This window comes from Astyanax mexicanus, chromosome 5, assembly GCF_023375975.1.
Source record: "Astyanax mexicanus isolate ESR-SI-001 chromosome 5, AstMex3_surface, whole genome shotgun sequence".
Lineage (NCBI taxonomy): Eukaryota > Metazoa > Chordata > Actinopteri > Characiformes > Acestrorhamphidae > Astyanax > Astyanax mexicanus.
In genome coordinates, this window is record NC_064412.1 from 9,584,789 (window position 1) to 9,605,642 (window position 20,854).

General features: G+C 40.7%; 1 protein-coding gene across 1 annotated transcript; it reads left to right on the top strand.

Annotated features, from left to right (window-relative positions):
* Positions 1–6,438: 6,438 nt before the first annotated feature.
* LOC125802264 (uncharacterized) lies at positions 6,439–14,060 on the top strand. The gene is made up of 5 exons (XM_049479749.1): positions 6,439–6,526; positions 6,760–8,755; positions 8,892–8,960; positions 11,491–11,616; positions 13,550–14,060. Exons 2-5 carry the CDS (start codon positions 6,760–6,762, stop codon positions 13,774–13,776), a joined length of 2,418 nt encoding a protein of 805 aa, XP_049335706.1. The 5' UTR covers positions 6,439–6,526; the 3' UTR covers positions 13,777–14,060.
* The last annotated feature ends 6,794 nt before the right edge of the window (positions 14,061–20,854 follow it).

The window sequence follows — 20,854 nt, forward strand, 5'->3', positions numbered from 1 at the left end:
GGGTGAAGTCTCCTCAGCTGTCTCCTGACCTGGTCAGCAGTAAAGGTTGGTGGACTGGAGGAGATGATTTGTCTGCCAGTTGATAGTGTTGATGGTGGTGATGATGAAGATGGTGGAGGTGAGGGTGATGATGGTGCTGATGAAGATGGTGGAGGTGAGGGTGATTGTGCTGATGGTGATGATGATGACGGTGATGATGTTGATGAAGATGGAGGTGAGGGTAATGGTGGTGGTGATGAAGATGGTGGAGTTGGAGTTGAAGGTGATGGAGATGGTGGTGATGATGGTAGAGATGGAGAAGATGTTGGTGATGCTGCAGGAGGGTAGGAGGAGGGGGCAGCAGGAGCAGGACAGTCAAACCTGTTGTAAAAGTTGTTGAACTGGTTTGCTCTGTCCACACCGCCATCTACTGGGTTGCCGTTGTTGTTCTTGCACCCAGTGATGGTTTTCATTGCACCCCAGACTTCCTTCATGTTGTTGTCTTGCAGCTTTCTTTCCACCTTCTTCCTGTAAGACTCCTTGGCCTCTTTAAGACGTACCTTGAGTTCCCCCTGTACGCGCTTCAGCTCTACCAAGTTTCCGTCTTTGAACGCCCTCTTCTTTTGGTTGAGGAGGTCCTTGACGGAGCTGGTAATCCAGGGTTTGTTGTTTGGAAAGCAGCGTACAGTCTTTGTGGGAACAGCAACATCCATACAGAAATTCAAGTAGTCCGTAACACAGTGAGTCACCCCCTCAATGTCCTCACCATGTGGGTGCAGCAGCACGCTCCAGTCAGTGGTTTCATAGCAGTCCCTTAGGGCTTCTTCTGCTTCAGGAGACCAGACTCTGAATGAGCGTGTGGTAGTGGGCTGCCTCAGTACCAGTGGTTTGTACTGAGGCTGCAGGAACACCAGATTGTGATCTGATTTCCCCAGCGGTGGTAGTGGAATAGCCCTGTATGCATCCCTCACATTAGCATACAGCAAGTCTATGGTCCTGTTTTTCCTGGTGGGACAGTCCACAAACTGGAAAAAGGCAGGCAGGGTAGAGTCCAGCGTTACGTGATTAAAGTCATCAGTGATCACATAGAAGGCGTCAGGGTGCTGTGTCTGCAGCGCTGCGACGGTGGAGTGGATGACGTCACACGCCGCCTGCACGTCCGCTCTCGGCTGGATGTAAACACACACGAGGATCGCGTGAGAGAGCTCCCGCGGCATGTAATAAGGTCGGAGACTCACCGCTAACAGTTCAATATCCCGACAGCAGATCACCTCCTTCACGTACACATGTCCAGGGTTGCACCATCTGTTGTTAATAAACAGCGCGATTCCTCCACCTTTCCGCTTCCCGCAAAGCACCGGGTCCCGATCCGCCCTCACTGAAGAAAAGCCGGGTAGCTGCACGTTAGCATCCGGCGTGTCGGGGGTGAGCCAGGTCTCGGTGAAACACAGCACGCTACACTCCCTGTAGAGCTTCTGATTCTTCACCAGACACGCTAGCTCGTCGGTTTTGTTGGTCAGTGAGTTAACATTCCCCATAACCACCGACGGAACTGAGGGTTTGTACCTCCAGCGCTGCTCCGACTTCTTAGCCTTTAGCTTAGCCTTTAGCATAGCGCCGGCCCTGCAACCTCGGTACCTCCTTCTCAGATCATCCGGTATTGTGTGGACAATGCCCCCACGTCCCGCGGGTCGGAGGGCTAGCAGTTCTTCCCGGGAATAAACACGGTATTCCTCGCTGCCCCGCATATTTACACCAAAAATATCCTTAGGATATAAATAAGATGCACACTAGACGTGTGTAGTAGCACAGAGACGATAAATAAACGTAAAAAAACTCAGAAAAACACACAAAGAGACGGAGCTTCTGGAACAGACAGCCACTCGCGTCGGCGCCGGAAGTAGTTTGTATTAACAATAAATAAAAAAAACGAGACAATATAATAGACAGGACAGTGCAGTACCGATATGGTATAATAAAGTGTAAAGTGAGGATAAGGTGCAGAGATGTGTAACATACTGTAACATATAGAACATATATAATCACAGCAGTTACTGAGGTAGAGAGTTTATAGTTTTTGAGAGTGGCTGATAGGGATAAAGACATTTCAGTCTCTGTGTGCTGAGTGTGTGTGTGAGTGAAGTTCAGTCTTTGTGTGTGGTAGGTGGGGTGGGGTTCAGTTCTGTCTCTGTGTGTTGAGGAGTCTGACTGCCTGGTGGATGAAGCTGTTGTAGAGTCTGTTAGTGGAGGCTCGGATGCTCCTGTATCTTCTGCCGGACGGCATCAGAGCGAAGTGTTCGTGTGAGGGATGGGTGGGGTCGTCCACAATGCTGGTGGCTTTGCGGATGCAGCTTGTGGTGTAGATCTCCTCTCTGTATGCTGACTCATCGTTCTTGCTGATGAGGCCAACCACAGTTGTGTCATCAGCGAACTTGATGTGGTTTGAGCTGTATTTTGCAGTACAGTCATGAGTCAGCAGAGTGAACAGAAGTGGACTGAGCACACAGCCCTGGGGGGCACCGGTGCTCAGTATGGTGGTGCTGGAGGTGTTGTTTCCAATCCTGACTGATTGTGGTCTCTCAGTCAGGAAGTCCAAAACCCAGTTACAGAGGGAGGAGTTCAGGCCCAGCAAGCTCAGTTTTCCGATCAGATGCTGAGGGATGAGGGTGTGAATGCTGAACTGAAGTCAATGAACAGCATTCGAACATAGCAGTCTTTGTTGTCCAGGTGGGTGAGAGCCAGGTGGAGCGCAGTAGAGATGGCATCGTCTGTTGATCTGTTTGGACGATACGCAAACTGCAGAGGGTCCAGTGTGGAGGGGAGCTGGTGTTTGATGTGCCTCATGACCAGCTTCTCTAAGTACTTCATGATGATGGGAGTAAGTGCAATGGGACGGTAGTAATTGAGACACTCGAGACTTCTTTGGCATAGGGACGATGGTGGACGTCTTGAAGCATGTTGGCACACACGCGGTGCTCAGAGAGATGTTGAAAATGTCCTGGAGAACACCGTGAGTTGTTCTGCACATCCTCTGAGCACTCTGCCAGGTATGCTGTCTGGTCCTGGGGCTTTCCGTGGGTTGACTCTGAGTAGAGTTCTCCGCACATCAGCTGAGGACAGGCACAGTACCTGGTCGTTTGGAGGAGGTGTGATCTTCCTTGCTGTCGTGTAGTTCTGTGTTCGAACTTTGCATCGAAGTAGTTCCGTGCATCTGGAAGGGAGGCATCACTGTTACAAGCAGGTGGAGGTGACTTGTAGTTGGTGATGGTCTGGATGCCCTGCCACATGCGCCGAGTGTCAGTAGTGTCCTGGAAGTGGGCGTGGATTTTCTTTGCGTAGGTGCGCTTTGCCTCTCTGATCCCCCGGGAGAGCTTGGCTCTAGCTGTTCGGAGGCCAGCCCTGTCCCCTGACTTAAAGGCCTTGTCTCGGGATCTCAGCAGCACACGCACCTCTGCAGTCATCCACGGCTTCTGGTTGGGGCGGGTTGTGATGGTTTTGGAGACAGTAACATCCTCAATGCATTTGCTGATGTAGCCAGTCACTGAGTCTGTGTACTCCTCCAGGTTGATGGAGTCATCAGAAGTAGCAGCTTCTCTGAACATGTCCCAGTCAGTGTGCTCAAAACAGTCCTGAAGAGCACAGATGGCTCCTGGAGGCCAGGTTGTTACTTGCTTCTTCTCCGATTTGGCATGTCTGATGAGCTGTTTGTATGCTGGGATGAGCATCACAGAGATATGATTGAAATCACCAGCAACAATAAACAGTCCGTCGAGTTCTGGAGTTACAGTGATACAGGAGTTACAGTGATAAGTCGAGTTCTGGAGTTACAGTGATACAGGAGTTACAGTGATAAGTCGAGTTCTGGAGTTACAGTGATACAGGAGTTACAGTGATAAGTCGAGTTCTGGAGTTACAGGAGATAACAGTGTACAGTTCTTGCAGAGCATTAGCATTAGCACTGGGTGCTACATACACTGCTATTATGTACACGCTGCTAAGCTCTCTGGGCAGGTAGAATGGCCTGGCTCTGACTACAGCAAACTCCACCAGCGGCGAGTAGGGGCTGGAGATCAGCGCAGCGTTGTTACATCATACTGTGTTGATGTAAACACACACCCCACCTCTGCGGACCTTGCTGGAGAGGCCGGCGTCGCGATCCGAGCGGAGGCATAGCATGCCGCTCACCTCTATGGTGGAGTCCGGGAAGGCAGCTGTTAACCACGTCTCTGTGAAAACAAACACACAGCAGTTCCTGAACTCACGCTGGGTTTTCCGCTGGAGCCGGAGATAGTCTAGTTTATTCCCCAAGGAGCAGATGTTGGAGAGGAGGATGGATGGCAAGCCAGTTGGAGTTTGCCATTAGCTTTGTGTGGACTCCGGCTCTCTTACCGCAGTTCCGGCTCCTCGTGCACCGCTTTCGGGGAGCCCTCTTCCGGCTAGCAGGCTCAGGAAACGCCACGGATCTTAGCAGGCCTCTCGCGCGTAGCTCTGCTCGTAGACCATCTGTTAGTCCAGTTTTTGGTTGATTTTGCAGGTTTAGGTGGATCTGTCGGTCGTAAATGTGGGTGCCAGTTGTTCTTATGGCGAACTCTTGCGTGGTTGCGAGTTCAGATCGGATTAGTTACAACAAAAAAAACCAAAAAAGCACCGTGTTCTCGGAGTGGCCGCTGCGACTACTCACGCCGCCGACAGGAAGTCACTTTAGATTTAGTTCTACTCTTTCTCTTTATAGTTTTCTGGGTAATCACGGTGTCCCCTCAACACACCTTTAGTCGGTTTTAGAGTGAAATATAAGTGTAAAATTAGTCATAACAGTCCGTGCAAGGAACCGTCCCCACAAGGAACGGTTAGAGTGTGTGTAACGTTCCCACAGAGCATGTTTTATATACTCTGTGTTATTAGTAATTGAAATGGGATGGGCAGTATGAAATATCAATTAAATAATATTATATTTGTATTTTAGTGGTTTCATATTGTAAATTTAGTCTTTTTTAAAATGTGATTACAGACGACCAGTGCTACTTCCCATGCTGTGGTGGGTGATTCTGATCTTCCTCAACCATCTCAGGCTCAGACTAGTGACTCTCCTGGTCCAGACTATTCTCCTGAACAGGTAAGTTCATTTTCTTCACTTTAGATTTAGTTCTACTCTCTCTCTCTTTATAGTTTTCTGGGTAATCACGGTGTCCCCTCAACACACCTTTAGTCGGTTTTAGAGTGAAATATAAGTGTAAAATTGGTCATAACAGTCCGTGCAAGGAACCGTCCCCACAAGGAACGGTTAGAGTGTGTGTAACGTTCCCACAGAGCATGTTTTATATACTCTGTGTTATTAGTAATTGAAATGGGATGGGCAGTATGAAATATCAATTTAATAATAACATATTTGTATTTTAGTGGTTTCATATTGTTAAAGTTGTCTTCATAAAATGTGATTACAGACGACCAGTGCTACTTCCCATGCTGTGGTGGGTGATTCTGATCTTCCTCAACCATCTCAGGCTCAGACTAGTGTCTCTCCTGGTCCAGACTATTCTCCTGAACAGGTAAGTTCATTTTCTTCACTTTAGATTTAGTTCTACTCTCTCTCTCTTTATAGTTTTTCTGGGTAATCACGGCGTCCCCACAACACACCTTTAGTCGGTTTTAGAGTGAAATATAAGTGTAAAATTGGTCATAACAGTCCGTGCAAGGAACCGTCCCCACAAGGAACGGTTAGAGTGTGTGTAACGTTCCCACAGAGCATGTTTTATATACTCTGTGTTATTAGTAATTGAAATGGGATGGGCAGTATGAAATATCAATTTAATAATAACATATTTGTATTTTAGTGGTTTCATATTGTTAAAGTTGTCTTCATAAAATGTGATTACAGACGACCAGTGCTACTTCCCATGCTGTGGTGGGTGATTCTGATCTTCCTCAACCATCTCAGGCTCAGACTAGTGTCTCTCCTGGTCCAGACTATTCTCCTGAACAGGTAAGTTCATTTTCTTCACTTTAGATTTAATTCAGCTCACTGGGTTAAATTAAGTTTTTTTTATATAATGCTTTTTAGAAAAAATGTCACAAAGTAGCTTTCAGTGTTTATTTTATAAGTCTTTGATTTAGATTATTGTTTCTCACCTTTGGTTCTGGAGGCACACTGCCTATACATTTAGTGTTTTTTATTTCATGTTGCATCTGGTCAACTTGACAAATTTTGTTTTTTAATACAGTCAAGTTACTTTTTACAAATGCCTGTTTAAACTTACTGTGCAAAACAGAAGCCTTATGTTAAGCTTGTCCAGTAGTGGTGTCTACTTCTTTGGGGTCTGAGGCAAGATGGTGCAAAACTATTTGGTGCACACATTAGAAAGGCATGGCTATTGCATTCTGTATACTTTCCCAACTTTTTGTGTTTGGGTTGTACTATTATGTTATTATTATTGTTTATTTGCAAAAGTATAATTATAAAAAAAAATGTTGGTTTTATTTACAGATTGTGACTGAGTCTGAAAATGAAAATGAGACGTTACCAAGACTAAGACGCACTAAAAGCATCATAGTAAGCTCTCAATTGATTGTCAATTTCTGAATTTCATTGTTTGTAGGTTTTAAAATTCATTAATTATTTATAAATATTATTATAAAATACCAGCAAAAAATCATAAACTATAAAACTTTAAATGTATAAAAAAACCCTGAGTAGTAAAATGATTAAAATGAAGTCACTTTGTTACTTATTCAACTATGAATTATTAATTTAGTCCTAATTAGTTTTGTGTTTTGTTTTCTTAGATGGAAAATGCTGATCTGGACAATTCTGATGAACTGTATGATTCTACTCCAGAGAGTTCAGATGATTACATTCCAGATACAACTAGCGACAGCGATAGTGACAGTAGTAGTAGCCTTAAACAAAACTCAAGGAAACGTCAGTCTCTTGATTTGCCAAGTGACTCTGGATCAGATAGATCACCTGTCTGTGACACCACAACTTCAGACAAATTGGTTTTTGAAAGGCACCACCTTACATCTGAAAACACTGAAACAGAAGAAGAACCTTGTTCAAGTCAAAGCATAAGTAACAGCGTGGTTGTTAGTGCATGCAAAAAACGAGGTGGGAAGAGAGTGTACGACAAGAGACATTACTGCGTATATTGCCTTAAACCTTTTGCTAAGATGGCAAGGCATCTTCAAGGTGCACATAAAAATGAATCTGATGTTGCTAAAGCGCTAAGCTTTTCAAAAGGTTCCAGTGAGAGAAAGAAACAGCTGGATTATATTCGTAACAAAGGAAATTACATTCACAATGCTACTGTCATGGAATCAGGAAAGGGGAAGTTAGTACCCTTTAAGCGACCACCTAAAGATGAGCAGGGAAATGACTTCATGCACTGTGCATACTGTCAAGGACTATTTACAAGAAAGGTTCTGTGGCGACATATGCGTAGCTGTCAATTCAAACCTGGATCAGTCGTCCCCAAACCAGGAAAGAACCGTGTTCAGTCCATGTGTACATACACAGGACCTGTGCCTTCACACATTAGCAAACAGCTGTGGAAAGTAATCAGCGCCATGAATCCTGACCCAGTCACTGATATAATAAAGACTGACCAGGCCATTATTGACGTTGGGCAACACTTGCTAAATAAAGGTGGGCTGTCAGCCAAAAACCAACAGTATGTGCGAGAGAAGATGCGAGAAATGGGACGGCTCATGTGCAGTGCCAGGAGAGTCACCAGCTTGAAAAAAATGGAAGATCTGATAAATCCACAAAACTACATGGAGACTGTTGAAGCTGTTAGAATCACATGTGGGTTCAACAATGAAACAAACAAGTTCTCTGTTCCATCACTAGCAAACAAGCTTGGAAATGTCCTAGTTAAAGTAAGCAAACTCTTAAAAGCTCAGGGTTTAATCACAGATAACAAGGAGCTTGTGAAGAATGCCAGTGAGTTTCAAGAAGTTCATCGGGAGAAGTGGAATGAGATGATTTCATCTGCAGCCTTAAGGAACATCAGGGAAGCAAAGTGGAATGTGCCCACCCTAATGCCCTTTACCGAAGATGTCCAAAAACTGCATGCATATCTTAGTCAAGTGCAAGATGAGTGGTACAATTCACTCACAGAAAGTCCATGTACAAAGGCCTGGATGGAACTGGCAAAAGTGTGTCTGACCCAGATCATTCTTTTTAACCGACGCAGGGAAGGAGAGGTGGCAAGCATGCCGTTATCAGCATATTTATCTAGAGACACTACCGATCCACACGAGGATGTGGACTGGGCGCTCTCTGAAGTGGAAAAAAAACTCTGCAGACACTTCTCTAGGATCATCATCAGAGGAAAACGTGGTCGCCCAGTTCCAATTCTGTTGACTCCAAAAATGATGTCTGCTTTAGAACTCCTTGTTAAACAAAGAGAGGCTTGTGGAGTTCTAAAAGATAACAGTTACATGTTTGCAAGACCGGAAGCGGCAACACATTTCAGAGGTTCAGACTGCATTCGTGGCTTCGCGAAGGCATGTGGTGCGAAGTGTCCAGAGTCACTGACCTCAACCAGGCTGAGAAAGCATGCTGCAACCCTTTCAACGGTGCTAAACATGACAGACACAGAGATGGACCAACTAGCCAACTTCCTGGGACATGACATAAGAATCCATCGTGAGTTCTATCGACTCCCAGAAAAGACCCTGCAACTTGCCAAGATCAGCAAAGTTCTTGTGGCTCTCGAGAAAGGACGATTAGCTGAGTTTCAGGGCAAGAATTTGGATGAAATTGGCATAGATCCTGATGGTATGTATGTATGTATGTGTATATATATATATATATATATATATATAATTTTTTTTAATGTATTTTTTTGTTATTCTGCCCTGGTTCTGTATATTCCTTTTTGTTTAATCATGTACTTTTTGTATGACTTTTACAGAAAAGGTTCAGGCCAGTGATGAGGAAGATGGAAGCATACAGGAGGAAATCTGCTCATCCACTCCTGATGGTGTGTATTGTTAGTAAGTTACTGTACAAATGCTGGGTTTCCCACAGTATGTTATAATTTGAAGAAAAAAGAAATTTAACTTTAATTCAGACATTTACCTTACCAGCATCTTTGAGGCAAAAATTACAACCTGAATGGAACAAAATGCCCTAGCAGTTAGTTCTGGTCGATAAAACAATAACGATAGTTATCGAGGAAAATGTATATCGCGATAACTATAATAAGCCGGGGCGATAGGATAAACTTTCTCTATTTCCCCTTTAAGTAGCGCTGCGAACAGGCGCAGCACGTGATCAGGCAGCGCTCTGAACTGCATGCTCAGGACTCCCCCTCCCCCCACCCGCGAGCCTCTCACTCTGAACCTCACACAGCTGATCCAAACAGCGGCTGCTCTCTCATTTACTGGATAAACACCATTTATAAGTTTAGCTGCTCTACAGTGGAAAACTCAGTTCTAAATATGTAGTATGGAGTCTCCTCACCAAGATATTTAGAGAGCTGAGCTTGTTCAGATTTCTGAAGGCAGGTAACGCTGTTTGCTGCTAGGTTAAGTTAGCTTGTCTGATAAATAAACTAATGGGTAACACACGTTAGCCGTGTTAATCCACTTTCCGTGTAAATTAACGTTAACTTCAGCGCGAGTGATGGGTTAGTATATAAACGCACAGAAAAGAAGCACTTTCCATTTTTTCCTAACCCCTTACTGTTTCTGTTAGAAAACCCTGAGAGCAGAATTCTCCTCTGTCTCTGTGTTTTTAGTTTTTAACAGATAGAGAGTCTGTTGTTCTGGATATTTTACTAAATAAAGAAGATTATATAATCTGTGTAGCTGTATTTGAAAAGAGATAAATATTGCTGTTACTAAACTGGATGAGTTTTAAATACACTTGTTAAGTAATGTAGTCTAGTCTACTGAAAGCCAGTAATGTTAGTATAAATCTGTACTGCAGGAGAAGTGTTTCATTTTAGAAACTTGACTTTATTCCTCCCTCCTTCATTACAGCTCACTTACTTTAAAATATTTAAATGTAGCATAATTTAAATGCAACAAAACTTAAAGGCTATTGTTTTAATAAACATTAGCAGTAAATAATCTCAAAATAACAACAAATATAAAATAGAAAAACAGTAAAACATATGTAATACATACTTTTTATATGACCAAAATGTATTAGACTAAAACTAGACTAAAATGTGAGTAAAACTAATAATATCCGATAGACTAAAATGTAACTAAAACTATTATACATTTTAGTCAAAAGGCTAAGACTAAACTCTGGACCTGTGTGGATGTATAATGACTTTTAAAATTAATTTAAAAGCTGTCTGAGCACCTTGTGCCCACCTGGTAAGATGTGGACATCCCTGTGTCTGTCCACAAGACTCTGAGCTGCTAGTGAGCTTAGCCATAACTTCCTTATTCTCTCACTTATGAGTAAAAAGAAACCGTTAAGTGTAAAAGAAAGTGATTTGATTTATATTGTGATACAAATCGATATCGGCTGGTATGGAAAAGCCATATCGTGATAAGATTTTTTTCCATATTGCCCATCCCTACTAACAGTCCTGTAATGAGGGGTTCCAATAATTATATCAAACTCGTTGTGGGAGTGGTGACCGCTGTGAGGCATCAGTCAAAATGCTCTCTGTCAAATTCTTGGATATTTATTCGCCATAAAAGAAGGTTTTACATATACTTGCACACTGGTGCAGTTGGATCATTAGGAGTGTGGTATGTGTGTGTGTGTGTGAGGTTCTACAAACAGAAAGAGCAGAAAATATACCTAATTAGCATTGCCATGTGGTTGGCTAGTCATCATAATTACAATTACCAACCATCATCAAACTGCACCAAAATACATCTAACTAGAAATAATGACATTAGTCATTTACTTACATGTCCTTGGACGCACACAGAACACAAAAATCAGTGGATGGCGAACTAAACATAAGATATTAATCAGATTGTGTCTTCACACATCTTTCCACTAAACTGCCATCTTGGGAATGAAGGAAAAGAACATGACTGGGCAAATCTAACCTGCAATACCTACCACTAACCTAAGGGGGCTACATTTACATACTACAAATGAGAATAGACCTAAATAAATTACTCAAAATCCACCAAACCCAAAGTTCTTCAATACAAGTCCTTTCCACTTCCTAACCACTTATCTAATTTCACCTCCTGTGGTTTACATCATCACAAACTGATATTGCCAGGCTATAGTATTCTATAGTTTTCTGCTGTTTTCAGCTCTGCTTTAATGCAGTGAACTGATGGTAGTGTGCTGTGATGAGTATCAGTTAGTAACTGCCGTAAATACTGGTTCTCTCTTACAGCACCAGACCATTTTAATACATTTGTCTCAGTTAAAATAAGCCAACCATAAAAATTAGACTGTTCTTTGAAAGGGGGTAAACTTAGACAATAAACAGAGGATTTTATTTTTCTTATATTCAGCTTTGTGTATGTGAAGATTAAATGTTTCTGAAAATGTTATATTTTTTAAGTTTTTTTTTTTTATAGAACTATTGGCAGAAGAGACACTTCCTCCTGCAGAGAGGGAAGAAATGCCTCCACCACCACCACCACCACCCTCCAAGAGGTACAAACCATCATCAGAAGTCAGTACTAAAAATCCTTCATCCAAAGGTGAGTTCTATACCACAGTTAGCGGGCATCATCATCCAGAGCGACTTGCATTAGTGCTTCGCTGTTAACTTTGAAAATAGAAAATAAGGCATGATGGATGAATCACTTCAGCTGTCTCTCTTTTTACACTAATGAACCCTCACTTTGGAACAGGGTAAATCTTTACTTATCAGACCTTCACATGACCTTTTTCCATTGCTCCATAGTTGACTCTTTATGCTCTGTACAAAAAATTATGTTTTTGCTGGTTAGCCTCACTGGTGTTCTTAAGTCCTTCACATTTTTTAATGGAAATGCTCCTACTAAGACGTCTTGTCTATCTCTGTTTCTACCTCTCAAAGGTTTTTTTTTACATTTTTTTTTACAGTTTTAAATACTTTCTTAGCAAAAAGTTATGAATGAGATTAATTTTGAATCAACCTGACTGCACAAAAAAAAGTTAAACTAGGGATTAAGGATGCATGAAATAAAGCTGTTTCTGTACCCAGTGCAAATAGCATGTACTATACTGTAGGGCTGCAGCTATCGATTCTTTTTGTAATCGGGTACTCTACTGAAAAATCGATTCGATTAATCGAGTAATCGGATAAAACTTTTTTTTGTTAAAGAGCAATTAAAAAGGAATTTTACTCAATAATGAATGACCAATTGGTTTCCTTTTTTAGATAAGTTATATTTTAAATTCACAACATTTCCAAATTGCAAATACAAATAAATAAAACACAATAAATAAATAAATACCACAATAAAAAAAATAAATTTAATTACATTACTTTCACATTTGGATTTCTTGTAAATAACAAATATAGTGTATAAATCAATAAAAAAGGCATAAACATCGTCTTTGTGTTGTGCATCTTAGCTTCTGAGACGTTGTCAGTTCTGCCAGTGTTGGATCAGTGTGCTGCATTCTTTTACCACCAAGCCGCTTCTCCAAAATATATCAGGACCTGTGCAATAATTGTGACACACAAGTATTACAAATGTTGCTTTTTTCTTTATTTATATGTTGGACTATTTGGGTCTAATTACATCACTAAGACTAATAACTCTAATAATAAAGTCATGGCCGTGCATTTATTAAGATTGACACCTATCACATTGGGGCATATTAGACACTAGTGGTAATCAATATTTTACCCAATAAATAAGAGACACACTTCCTTATAAACAACAGTGTTCATACTTTTTTGTCTCACTGGCCAAATGTACTCTTAGATGAAGAAATCAAGCATTTAATTTCCAGCCAAAGTAACTTCAGTTTAGCTAACTTTTAACATTGTTATTGTTTATATTCAGAACTCCACAGCGCTGTGTTTACTGTTTACATAAAGCACGTATGAACTTGTCTCTGTTCTAATAAACTAACCACACATTATAGACAGTGCTTCTATTAATTCACACTCCAAAGCGCTGTCGTTTTGTTATTAATTCACATTAACGTTAATCTCATTGATTTATTATAAGTTATATTTACCTGCTCTCTCTGCGTCCTCCCGTCTCGGGTGTCCTCGGCTCAGATGGTGCAGCATTAAAACGCACTGTTTTGGCACTGCACCGAGTACAGGTCACAGTTCGAACATAAAATGCTTTTATTCCTTTAAAATCGCTGTTTTCTCTCGTCGCTTCCATTTTTGCCGCTGCTCAAACCTCCGTCTCCTTGTTCCCGGGCAGGGTGACGTAACGCTGAGCGCGTTGTCAAAATAAAAGTCGCGAAAATACCGCGCGCTGAGTTTATTAATTAAATAAACGATTACTCGAGGCACAGAAAATTAATCGATCAATTTTGTGAATCGAGTTACTCGATTTACTCGAGTAATCGTTTCACCCCTACTATACTGTAGATGCTTGCACATATTGATATAAGATGCAGAACTGGATTTTTTTTTTTTTTTTTTTTTTTTATAACACGTGTTTTTCTGACTACTTTAAGGTAAACCTTTGCAAAAGAAGACTCCATGGCAGCAGACAGAGGTGCAGGCAGTGGAAAAGCACATGAAGCGCTTCATTACATCTTGCATTGTTCCTGGAAAAGCTGACTGCGAAAAGTGCATAAGAGCTGAACCAGAAGCCCTTAAAAACAGGGAATGGCAGAATGTAAAATTTTATGTCCATAATCGCATTATGTCACACAAGAGGAAATTCCAGAAAAAAATGTAAAGACTTTCAGGTAGGACCATTTTTGTTCCTGTTCATGCTTCAGCAAAATATACCACATTGGTGGTTGTTCTGTTGTATGTATATGTTTTATATATATACAGTGTTAATTGATGTTAATTTGAGTTCAGCTTTACATAACTCATAACAACTGGATTTCATTGAGTTGTGATAGTGAAAGTGCTTAAACCTGTTGCTGGGTGATTGACTGTGGATAAAAATATAAAAACAAATGCTTGTATCTGGAAAAAAAAAGAAAATAAAAGCTCTAACAGTGGGAACTTAAAGTGTTTGAAGGTTGGATTGACTATATGAGTTTGCAAATATATGGAAAATTCCACTATTCTTTGAACTTTTATGCAAATGGAAACAAATGTTTTTTGATTTACCCAATTATGTGTTTTACCTAACTGTATCATAGTGATGGTACAAACACTGTAACAAGAAATATAAAGTTGTCTCATATTCATGTAAAATCCTGTAATATTACTCTACTCCCTCAGTCCAGGGCACTTATCAGCTGTAGATGGAGGCTAGGAGTAAAAAAATACCAATTCCCACTTTTAATAACCAATTAGAATTTTATTTAATCATATTTATTTCTCTATCTTTGAATCTGGTTGTGTTGTATTATTGCTGGACACATGCTAAATCTCTATACATCATTTATGAACATTTAAGCTAAGCTAAAATTCAACATGTTTTTGTTTATTTCAGGATCTTATAATTTGCTGTAGATTAAACCTGATTTAGATTTATTTGTAATGCATTTATTGTTTTTGCAAGGTCCCCACTAAACACACTGGAATTTGTGTGAATTATTTAAATAATATGCAGATAATATTAAAATTATGTCCCCATTATTAATGTTAACTTGATTTTCTAAGGTCCCCATTTAGCATGGTCATGACATCTTACTTGCTCAAATTGGATATTTGAAGTCGTGTATAAGCTTACAAAAAATCGGTAAGTATGGATTATTATTTTTGTACCTCTAGTACCTTTAGAAAGGGTCGTCCCCACAGGTGACGTTCATAACATTGGTCCCCATCCAGCATGGAAACCAACATGTGTGTGTGTGTGTGTGTGTGTGGCGTTGTTTGGTGCTGCCACTGCCATCCTGTCAAGACGGCCTAGAGAGAATGCTGACATCTGGAATAGCAAACACACACACACACACACACACACACACACTGGCAAAGTGCAAAACACACACAAATCATTTTCACTCCTTCTTTTTCTCACCTGAATGCACACACACACACACGCACACACACACACACGTAAAGTGCAAACACCCAAAGATCACTTTCACTCCATCTCACCTGAGTGAGCACACACACACCCGATCTGCTGTCACTCCAGTCACTATCTAGAATCTTATCTTCTCCGCAGACTGTAATCAGGAGATATAAATGCATCAGACAGCACAAAGCTTCTCACAGCCCACCTCACGTGTTCCTCCCACCAGCCCCCCCACCACCTCCCACATTCTCTCCTCGCTCATTTTTTCTCCTTCATTTCTTCAGACGTGGTATCCCTTTTCCTTCTATCCCCTCTTTCCCGGGTGGCCGCTGTCTGTGTGCCCTGTTACCTGCCTCTGCAAATAAACACACACTCACACACACTTACACACACGCACACACTAACACACACAGGGTCACCTTTCCTCCTCCGTCTGTGCAGCACAGGCCACCCCTGCCAAGTGAGCCCTGTCTGCTTCCCTAAACAGAACACAGCAAAAGTCTTCACTACAGGAAATACCAGCGTATTTGTTTCGAGTGCTGGTAACAACATGTACACTGACAAAAACCCTGCCTGACTCAGGACTCTCCAGTAATCTCATCACTATACTCATCTCATATTGATCATTAAAGAAGTGTATTTAGGGTGTCATGCCTAAAAATGATCTTATAAACTGTTTACACAAAGATGTATAGTAACAAAGCAGAACTAAGTCACTACTGTACTTAAGACCTCCCTGCTCCCGTTCGTCCCTTCACTCTGAGAACTTTCCACTGCTTTCTGTAATAACTACACTAATAACACAGTACTGTACTTTTACTTTCACTACTTCACTACTACATTTTACAATTAACTACTTGCAATGCTAAAGTTAAAATACTGTATGTTGAACACGTTAGTACTTCCACATATGTGTGGAGCTTAACCCCTTAACAGGCAGGCCTTTTTGCAAATGTTTTGCCTAATATTTAACATCTTAAGGATTTCTATTTCAAACAATACCTAAAAAGCTTTTATGTTTGATAAGAAACATTACTGTAAATCTGCAACTGTCAAAATAAAATGAATAAAAATCATAAAATTGGTGCTTTCCTAAGCTTCATTGTAAAATCTATATTTTAATGAATAAAAATAAAACATTTAATGTCCTCCACACCATTAGTTTCATCACATTTGTCTAGTTTTTATGTCTAATTCCAAACATACAGAATTTGGGGTGGATTTCTGTTACTGATCTGAAATTATTAAGTGGAATAGAGAGTGGACAGGAAAAATCACAAAATGGCCTGTAGGAGGAGTCTCCAAAGTCCTCAAAGTTTTCACAATGTAAAAAACATATTTTTCTGTAGAGAAAAAGGGTTTGGTATTATCTACACTGTGGTCGCATATAGACCTTTTTTGATAGAGCACTTGTACTTTACTTAAGCCTGGGTCTCTAGTCCTTTATATACATGTATATGTATTGGTTTTTGTCATGATATTATGACCACCTTGTTTTTACACACACTGTCCATCTTATTAGCTCCACTGATTATATAGGAGTATTTTGTAATCCATCAGCTTCTTTACATATATAGTTACCCTTTTTTCACCCTGATTTTCAATGCTTCACCACACCAACAGCCATTATTATTTGGGTGGTTATACATTCTCAGCACTGTAGTGAGAGACTGACATGGTGGTGGTGTATGAGGTGTTAGTGTGAGTTGTGCTGGTATAAGTACATCAGACATAGAAATGCTGCTTCGAGTTTGTTGAGTTGAAGAATCAGATCCCGAACTGAATCCCGAATATCCAGAGTTTTCCTTTCACTGAATCACACAGACTGATTCACCATTTGACTCTTTTGACTCTTTGAAATCTTTGAATTTGATTCAGGTTCCTGCATCATGGGTCTACACATCCAGGTTTGCTTAAAATATAGCTCTTTTCAGAAGACCCAACCAAACTGGAGACGGGCATGCAAATGATAATGGTCAGAAACACTCAATTTTAAGAAGAGCCTCAACAGAAAAAAACACAATTGTGTCTCAGTTAAGTAAGTAAACATATGTAATTATTATTCTCATAATTTTAGCACTAAAATATTCTGGATGGTGCTCTGAGTGGTCCAGCAGATTAAGATTAGGGCACTGCCACTATGATATGATGATCACTAGTTTGAATCCTGGATCATGCTGCTTGCCATCAGCAGCCTGAGTCTGAGAGAGCACAATTAGCCATGCTCTGGGTGGGTAGATGGCGCTCTCTCTTACATCACTCCTAAAGTGATGTCGGTCAGCACAGGCATCTGTGAGCTGATGTATCAAAACTGAATCGCTGCACTTTCCTCTGAGTGTGCTGTGATTCTACTCGCCAATGCTACATCAGCAGCAGTTGGAAAAGAGGCAGTGGATGACTTCACTAGTCTTCATCCTCTTAGTGTTGAGGCATTACTAGTGAAAGGGGGATAAATGTGGGGTAATTGGCTTTCCAAACTGGGGAGAAAATGTGATAAAATTTATGAAGAGATTGAATTTGTGGAGTTTATGAATCAATTGGATTGAAGGGTGAATATTCAGTTTTAATAAATGAATAAGATTCATCAATCTTTTTAAATGAATGATATATTACAGTCGTCTGTACAGGTAAAAGTAATCCACTAAAGCTGCATGTGCTAACCATGTTTACATGCCCTCGACGCTAATTTTGGTTCTCAGCACGCAGAGCTCCCAGTCTGAGGAAGCTGAGATCAAGTACAGCCTGCGGGGAGATCATCTGCCTGTGGAGCCGATTTAGCAGTTGCTCACAGTTTGGGCTGATAGAAGCAGGGTGGGGTTTCACACTTCGAATGGAGGCTGTATCCTAAAACTGGTGCCTCTGATTTATTCACTGCACGCCTCGTTTATTTATTCGCATGAGGTTTGTTAAATAAAATCTGTCTATTCATGTTTATTCATATACAGTAAATGATGTGAAAACTCGGGCTTAGCAAAAGGCTTAGCACAGGGTGGAGTTTTATTGATTTCCAGTGTTTAACTTGATTAGAGCCAATCTGATGATTAATCAGCTGATTAATTGGATCAGAGAAGCTGCCAGGGTTATTTTTATGTCTTTATTTACATTGCTAGAGAATAAAAATATAGAAAGTAAGGTTTTTTATGTCAGCATGGTCTGAAAATAACTTAGAGGGCATGCTCTATTCACCCCTTGGCCCTACCACTTACCCCAAATTGGGACAACCCTTCAAGCACCCAATACGTCAACAGGATCACTAATGTTTAGTAACCTAGCTGCTGCTGCTGGTTAACTAGTTAACTTTAGGGCATTGTATGTCTTCAGAAAGGGGAGAAATGGTGCAGAAATTAATTATTATTTTCCAAGGCTTTATTTATCTGTTATTAGGCTAAAATAAGCTTTGATAAGCTTTTATTTGTTTTTTATTAGTTTTTTCCTTTCTGCCTTTAATGCTGCAGCCCCTGCTGTCTGTTGCACCATTTAAGGTGGAAAGGGAAAGTTAGCTAGCTATCTAATGAGACAAACGACTAGCTATCCTTTTTATGCTTGTTATGAAGGATGTGGCCATAAAACATTGAAACTACACATTAAACTCTGGTAATATAGTGCTAATTGTCACCTGTTAAGAGTTTGGATTTAAGAATAAGGGAAATTTACATTTTAGTTTGGAGTTTGGAATGTTTTTATTATTATTTAATATAATACAGGAAATTTATGAGAAAATACTAATATGGAAGGGCAGTGGGAAAGAGCGGTAATATATAGTAGTTTCCTGGCCAAAGCGGTAGACTTGACAGGCATGCAACTATTAAGGGTTTTGTCTGGGTTCCTTATGTTGCTCCTTATCATGACTCTGGTATTACAGTAAGTGAACTGAATTTGAATACAGTTTTTTATTTAAGGAAATAATAACAATATTAAAGTTGTGTTTGATGAAATACAATAAAAAGAACCACACAGGAAAAAAGCAAATATTTAATAGCGGTATCAAATCTAAAATGTCTTATTAAATTATATCTGTACCTGTGATTGGATGCTGGATATTAAATTCTATATTTATGTGCTCTTAAAATCCCTCTCCAGACAGTCACTTAACCATCTGAATCATTAACCTCACAGGTGTATAAAAACAGCACCTACTGTAGATAAGCAGATTGCTTCTACAAACTTTAGTGAAAGAATGTGTCTCTCTCAGGAGATCAGTGAACTCCAGCACTGTGGTACAGTGACAGGATGCAGCACCTGTGAAACAAGTACAGTCATAAAATTTCACTTCTCACTACTAAATATTCCACAGCCAACTGTCAGTGATATTATAACACAGTGGAAGAGACTGAGAACGACAGCGACTCTGTGCTCTGTCAGTGTAAAATAACAGAGCGGGGTCAGCGGATGCTGAGGAGCATAGTGCACAGAGTTCACCAACTTTCTGCAGTCACTACACCAATCTCTACACACCTCTGAACTTCATGTGGCTTCAGAGTTCATCACTACACACCTCCAAACTTCATGTAGCTTCAGAGTTCATCACTACACACCTCCAAACTTTATGTAGCTTCAGAGTTCATCACTACACACCTTCAAACTTCTTGTAGCTTCAGAGTTCATCACTATACACCTCCAAACTTCATGTAGCTTCAGAGTTCATCACTACACACCTCCAAACTTTATGTAGCTTCAGAGTTCATCAGTACACACCTCCAAACTTCATGTAATTCAGAGTTCATCACTACACACCTCCAAACTTCATGTAGCTTCAGAGTTCATCACTACACACCTCCAAACTTTATGTAGCTTCAGAGTTCATCACTACACACCTCCAAACTTCATGTAACTTCAGAGTTCATCACTACACACCTCCAAACTTTATGTAGCTTCAGAGTTCATCAGTACACACCTCCAAACTTCATGTAACTTCAGAGTTCATCATCACTACACACCTCCAAACGTCATGTAGCTTTAGGGTTCATCATCACTACACACCTCCAAACTTCATGTAGCTTCAGAGTTCATCACTACACACCTCCAAACTTTATGTAGCTTCAGAGTTCATCACTACACACCTCCAAACTTCATGTAACTTCAGAGTTCATCACTACACACCTCCAAACTTTATGTAGCTTCAGAGTTCATCAGTACACACCTCCAAACTTCATGTAACTTCAGAGTTCATCATCACTACACACCTCCAAACGTCATGTAGCTTTAGGGTTCATCATCACTACACACCTCCAAACTTCATGTAGCTTCAGAGTTCATCACTACACACCTCCAAACTTCATGTAGCTTCAGAGTTCATCACTACACACCTCCAAACTTCATGTAGCTTCAGAGTTCATCACTACACACCTCCAAACTTTATGTAGCTTCAGAGTTCATCACTACACACCTTCAAACTTCTTGTAGCTTCAGAGTTCATCACTATACACCTCCAAACTTCATGTAGCTTCAGAGTTCATCACTACACACCTCCAAACTTTATGTAGCTTCAGAGTTCATCAGTACACACCTCCAAACTTCATGTAATTCAGAGTTCATCACTACACACCTCCAAACTTCATGTAGCTTCAGAGTTCATCACTACACACCTCCAAACTTTATGTAGCTTCAGAGTTCATCACTACACACCTCCAAACTTCATGTAACTTCAGAGTTCATCACTACACACCTCCAAACTTCTTGTAGCTTCAGAGTTCATCACTACACACCTCCAAACTTCATGTAGCTTCAGAGTTCATCACTACACACCTCCAAACTTCATGTAGCTTCAGAGTTCATCACTACACACCTCCAAACTTCATGTAGCTTCAGAGTTCATCACTACACACCTCCAAACTTC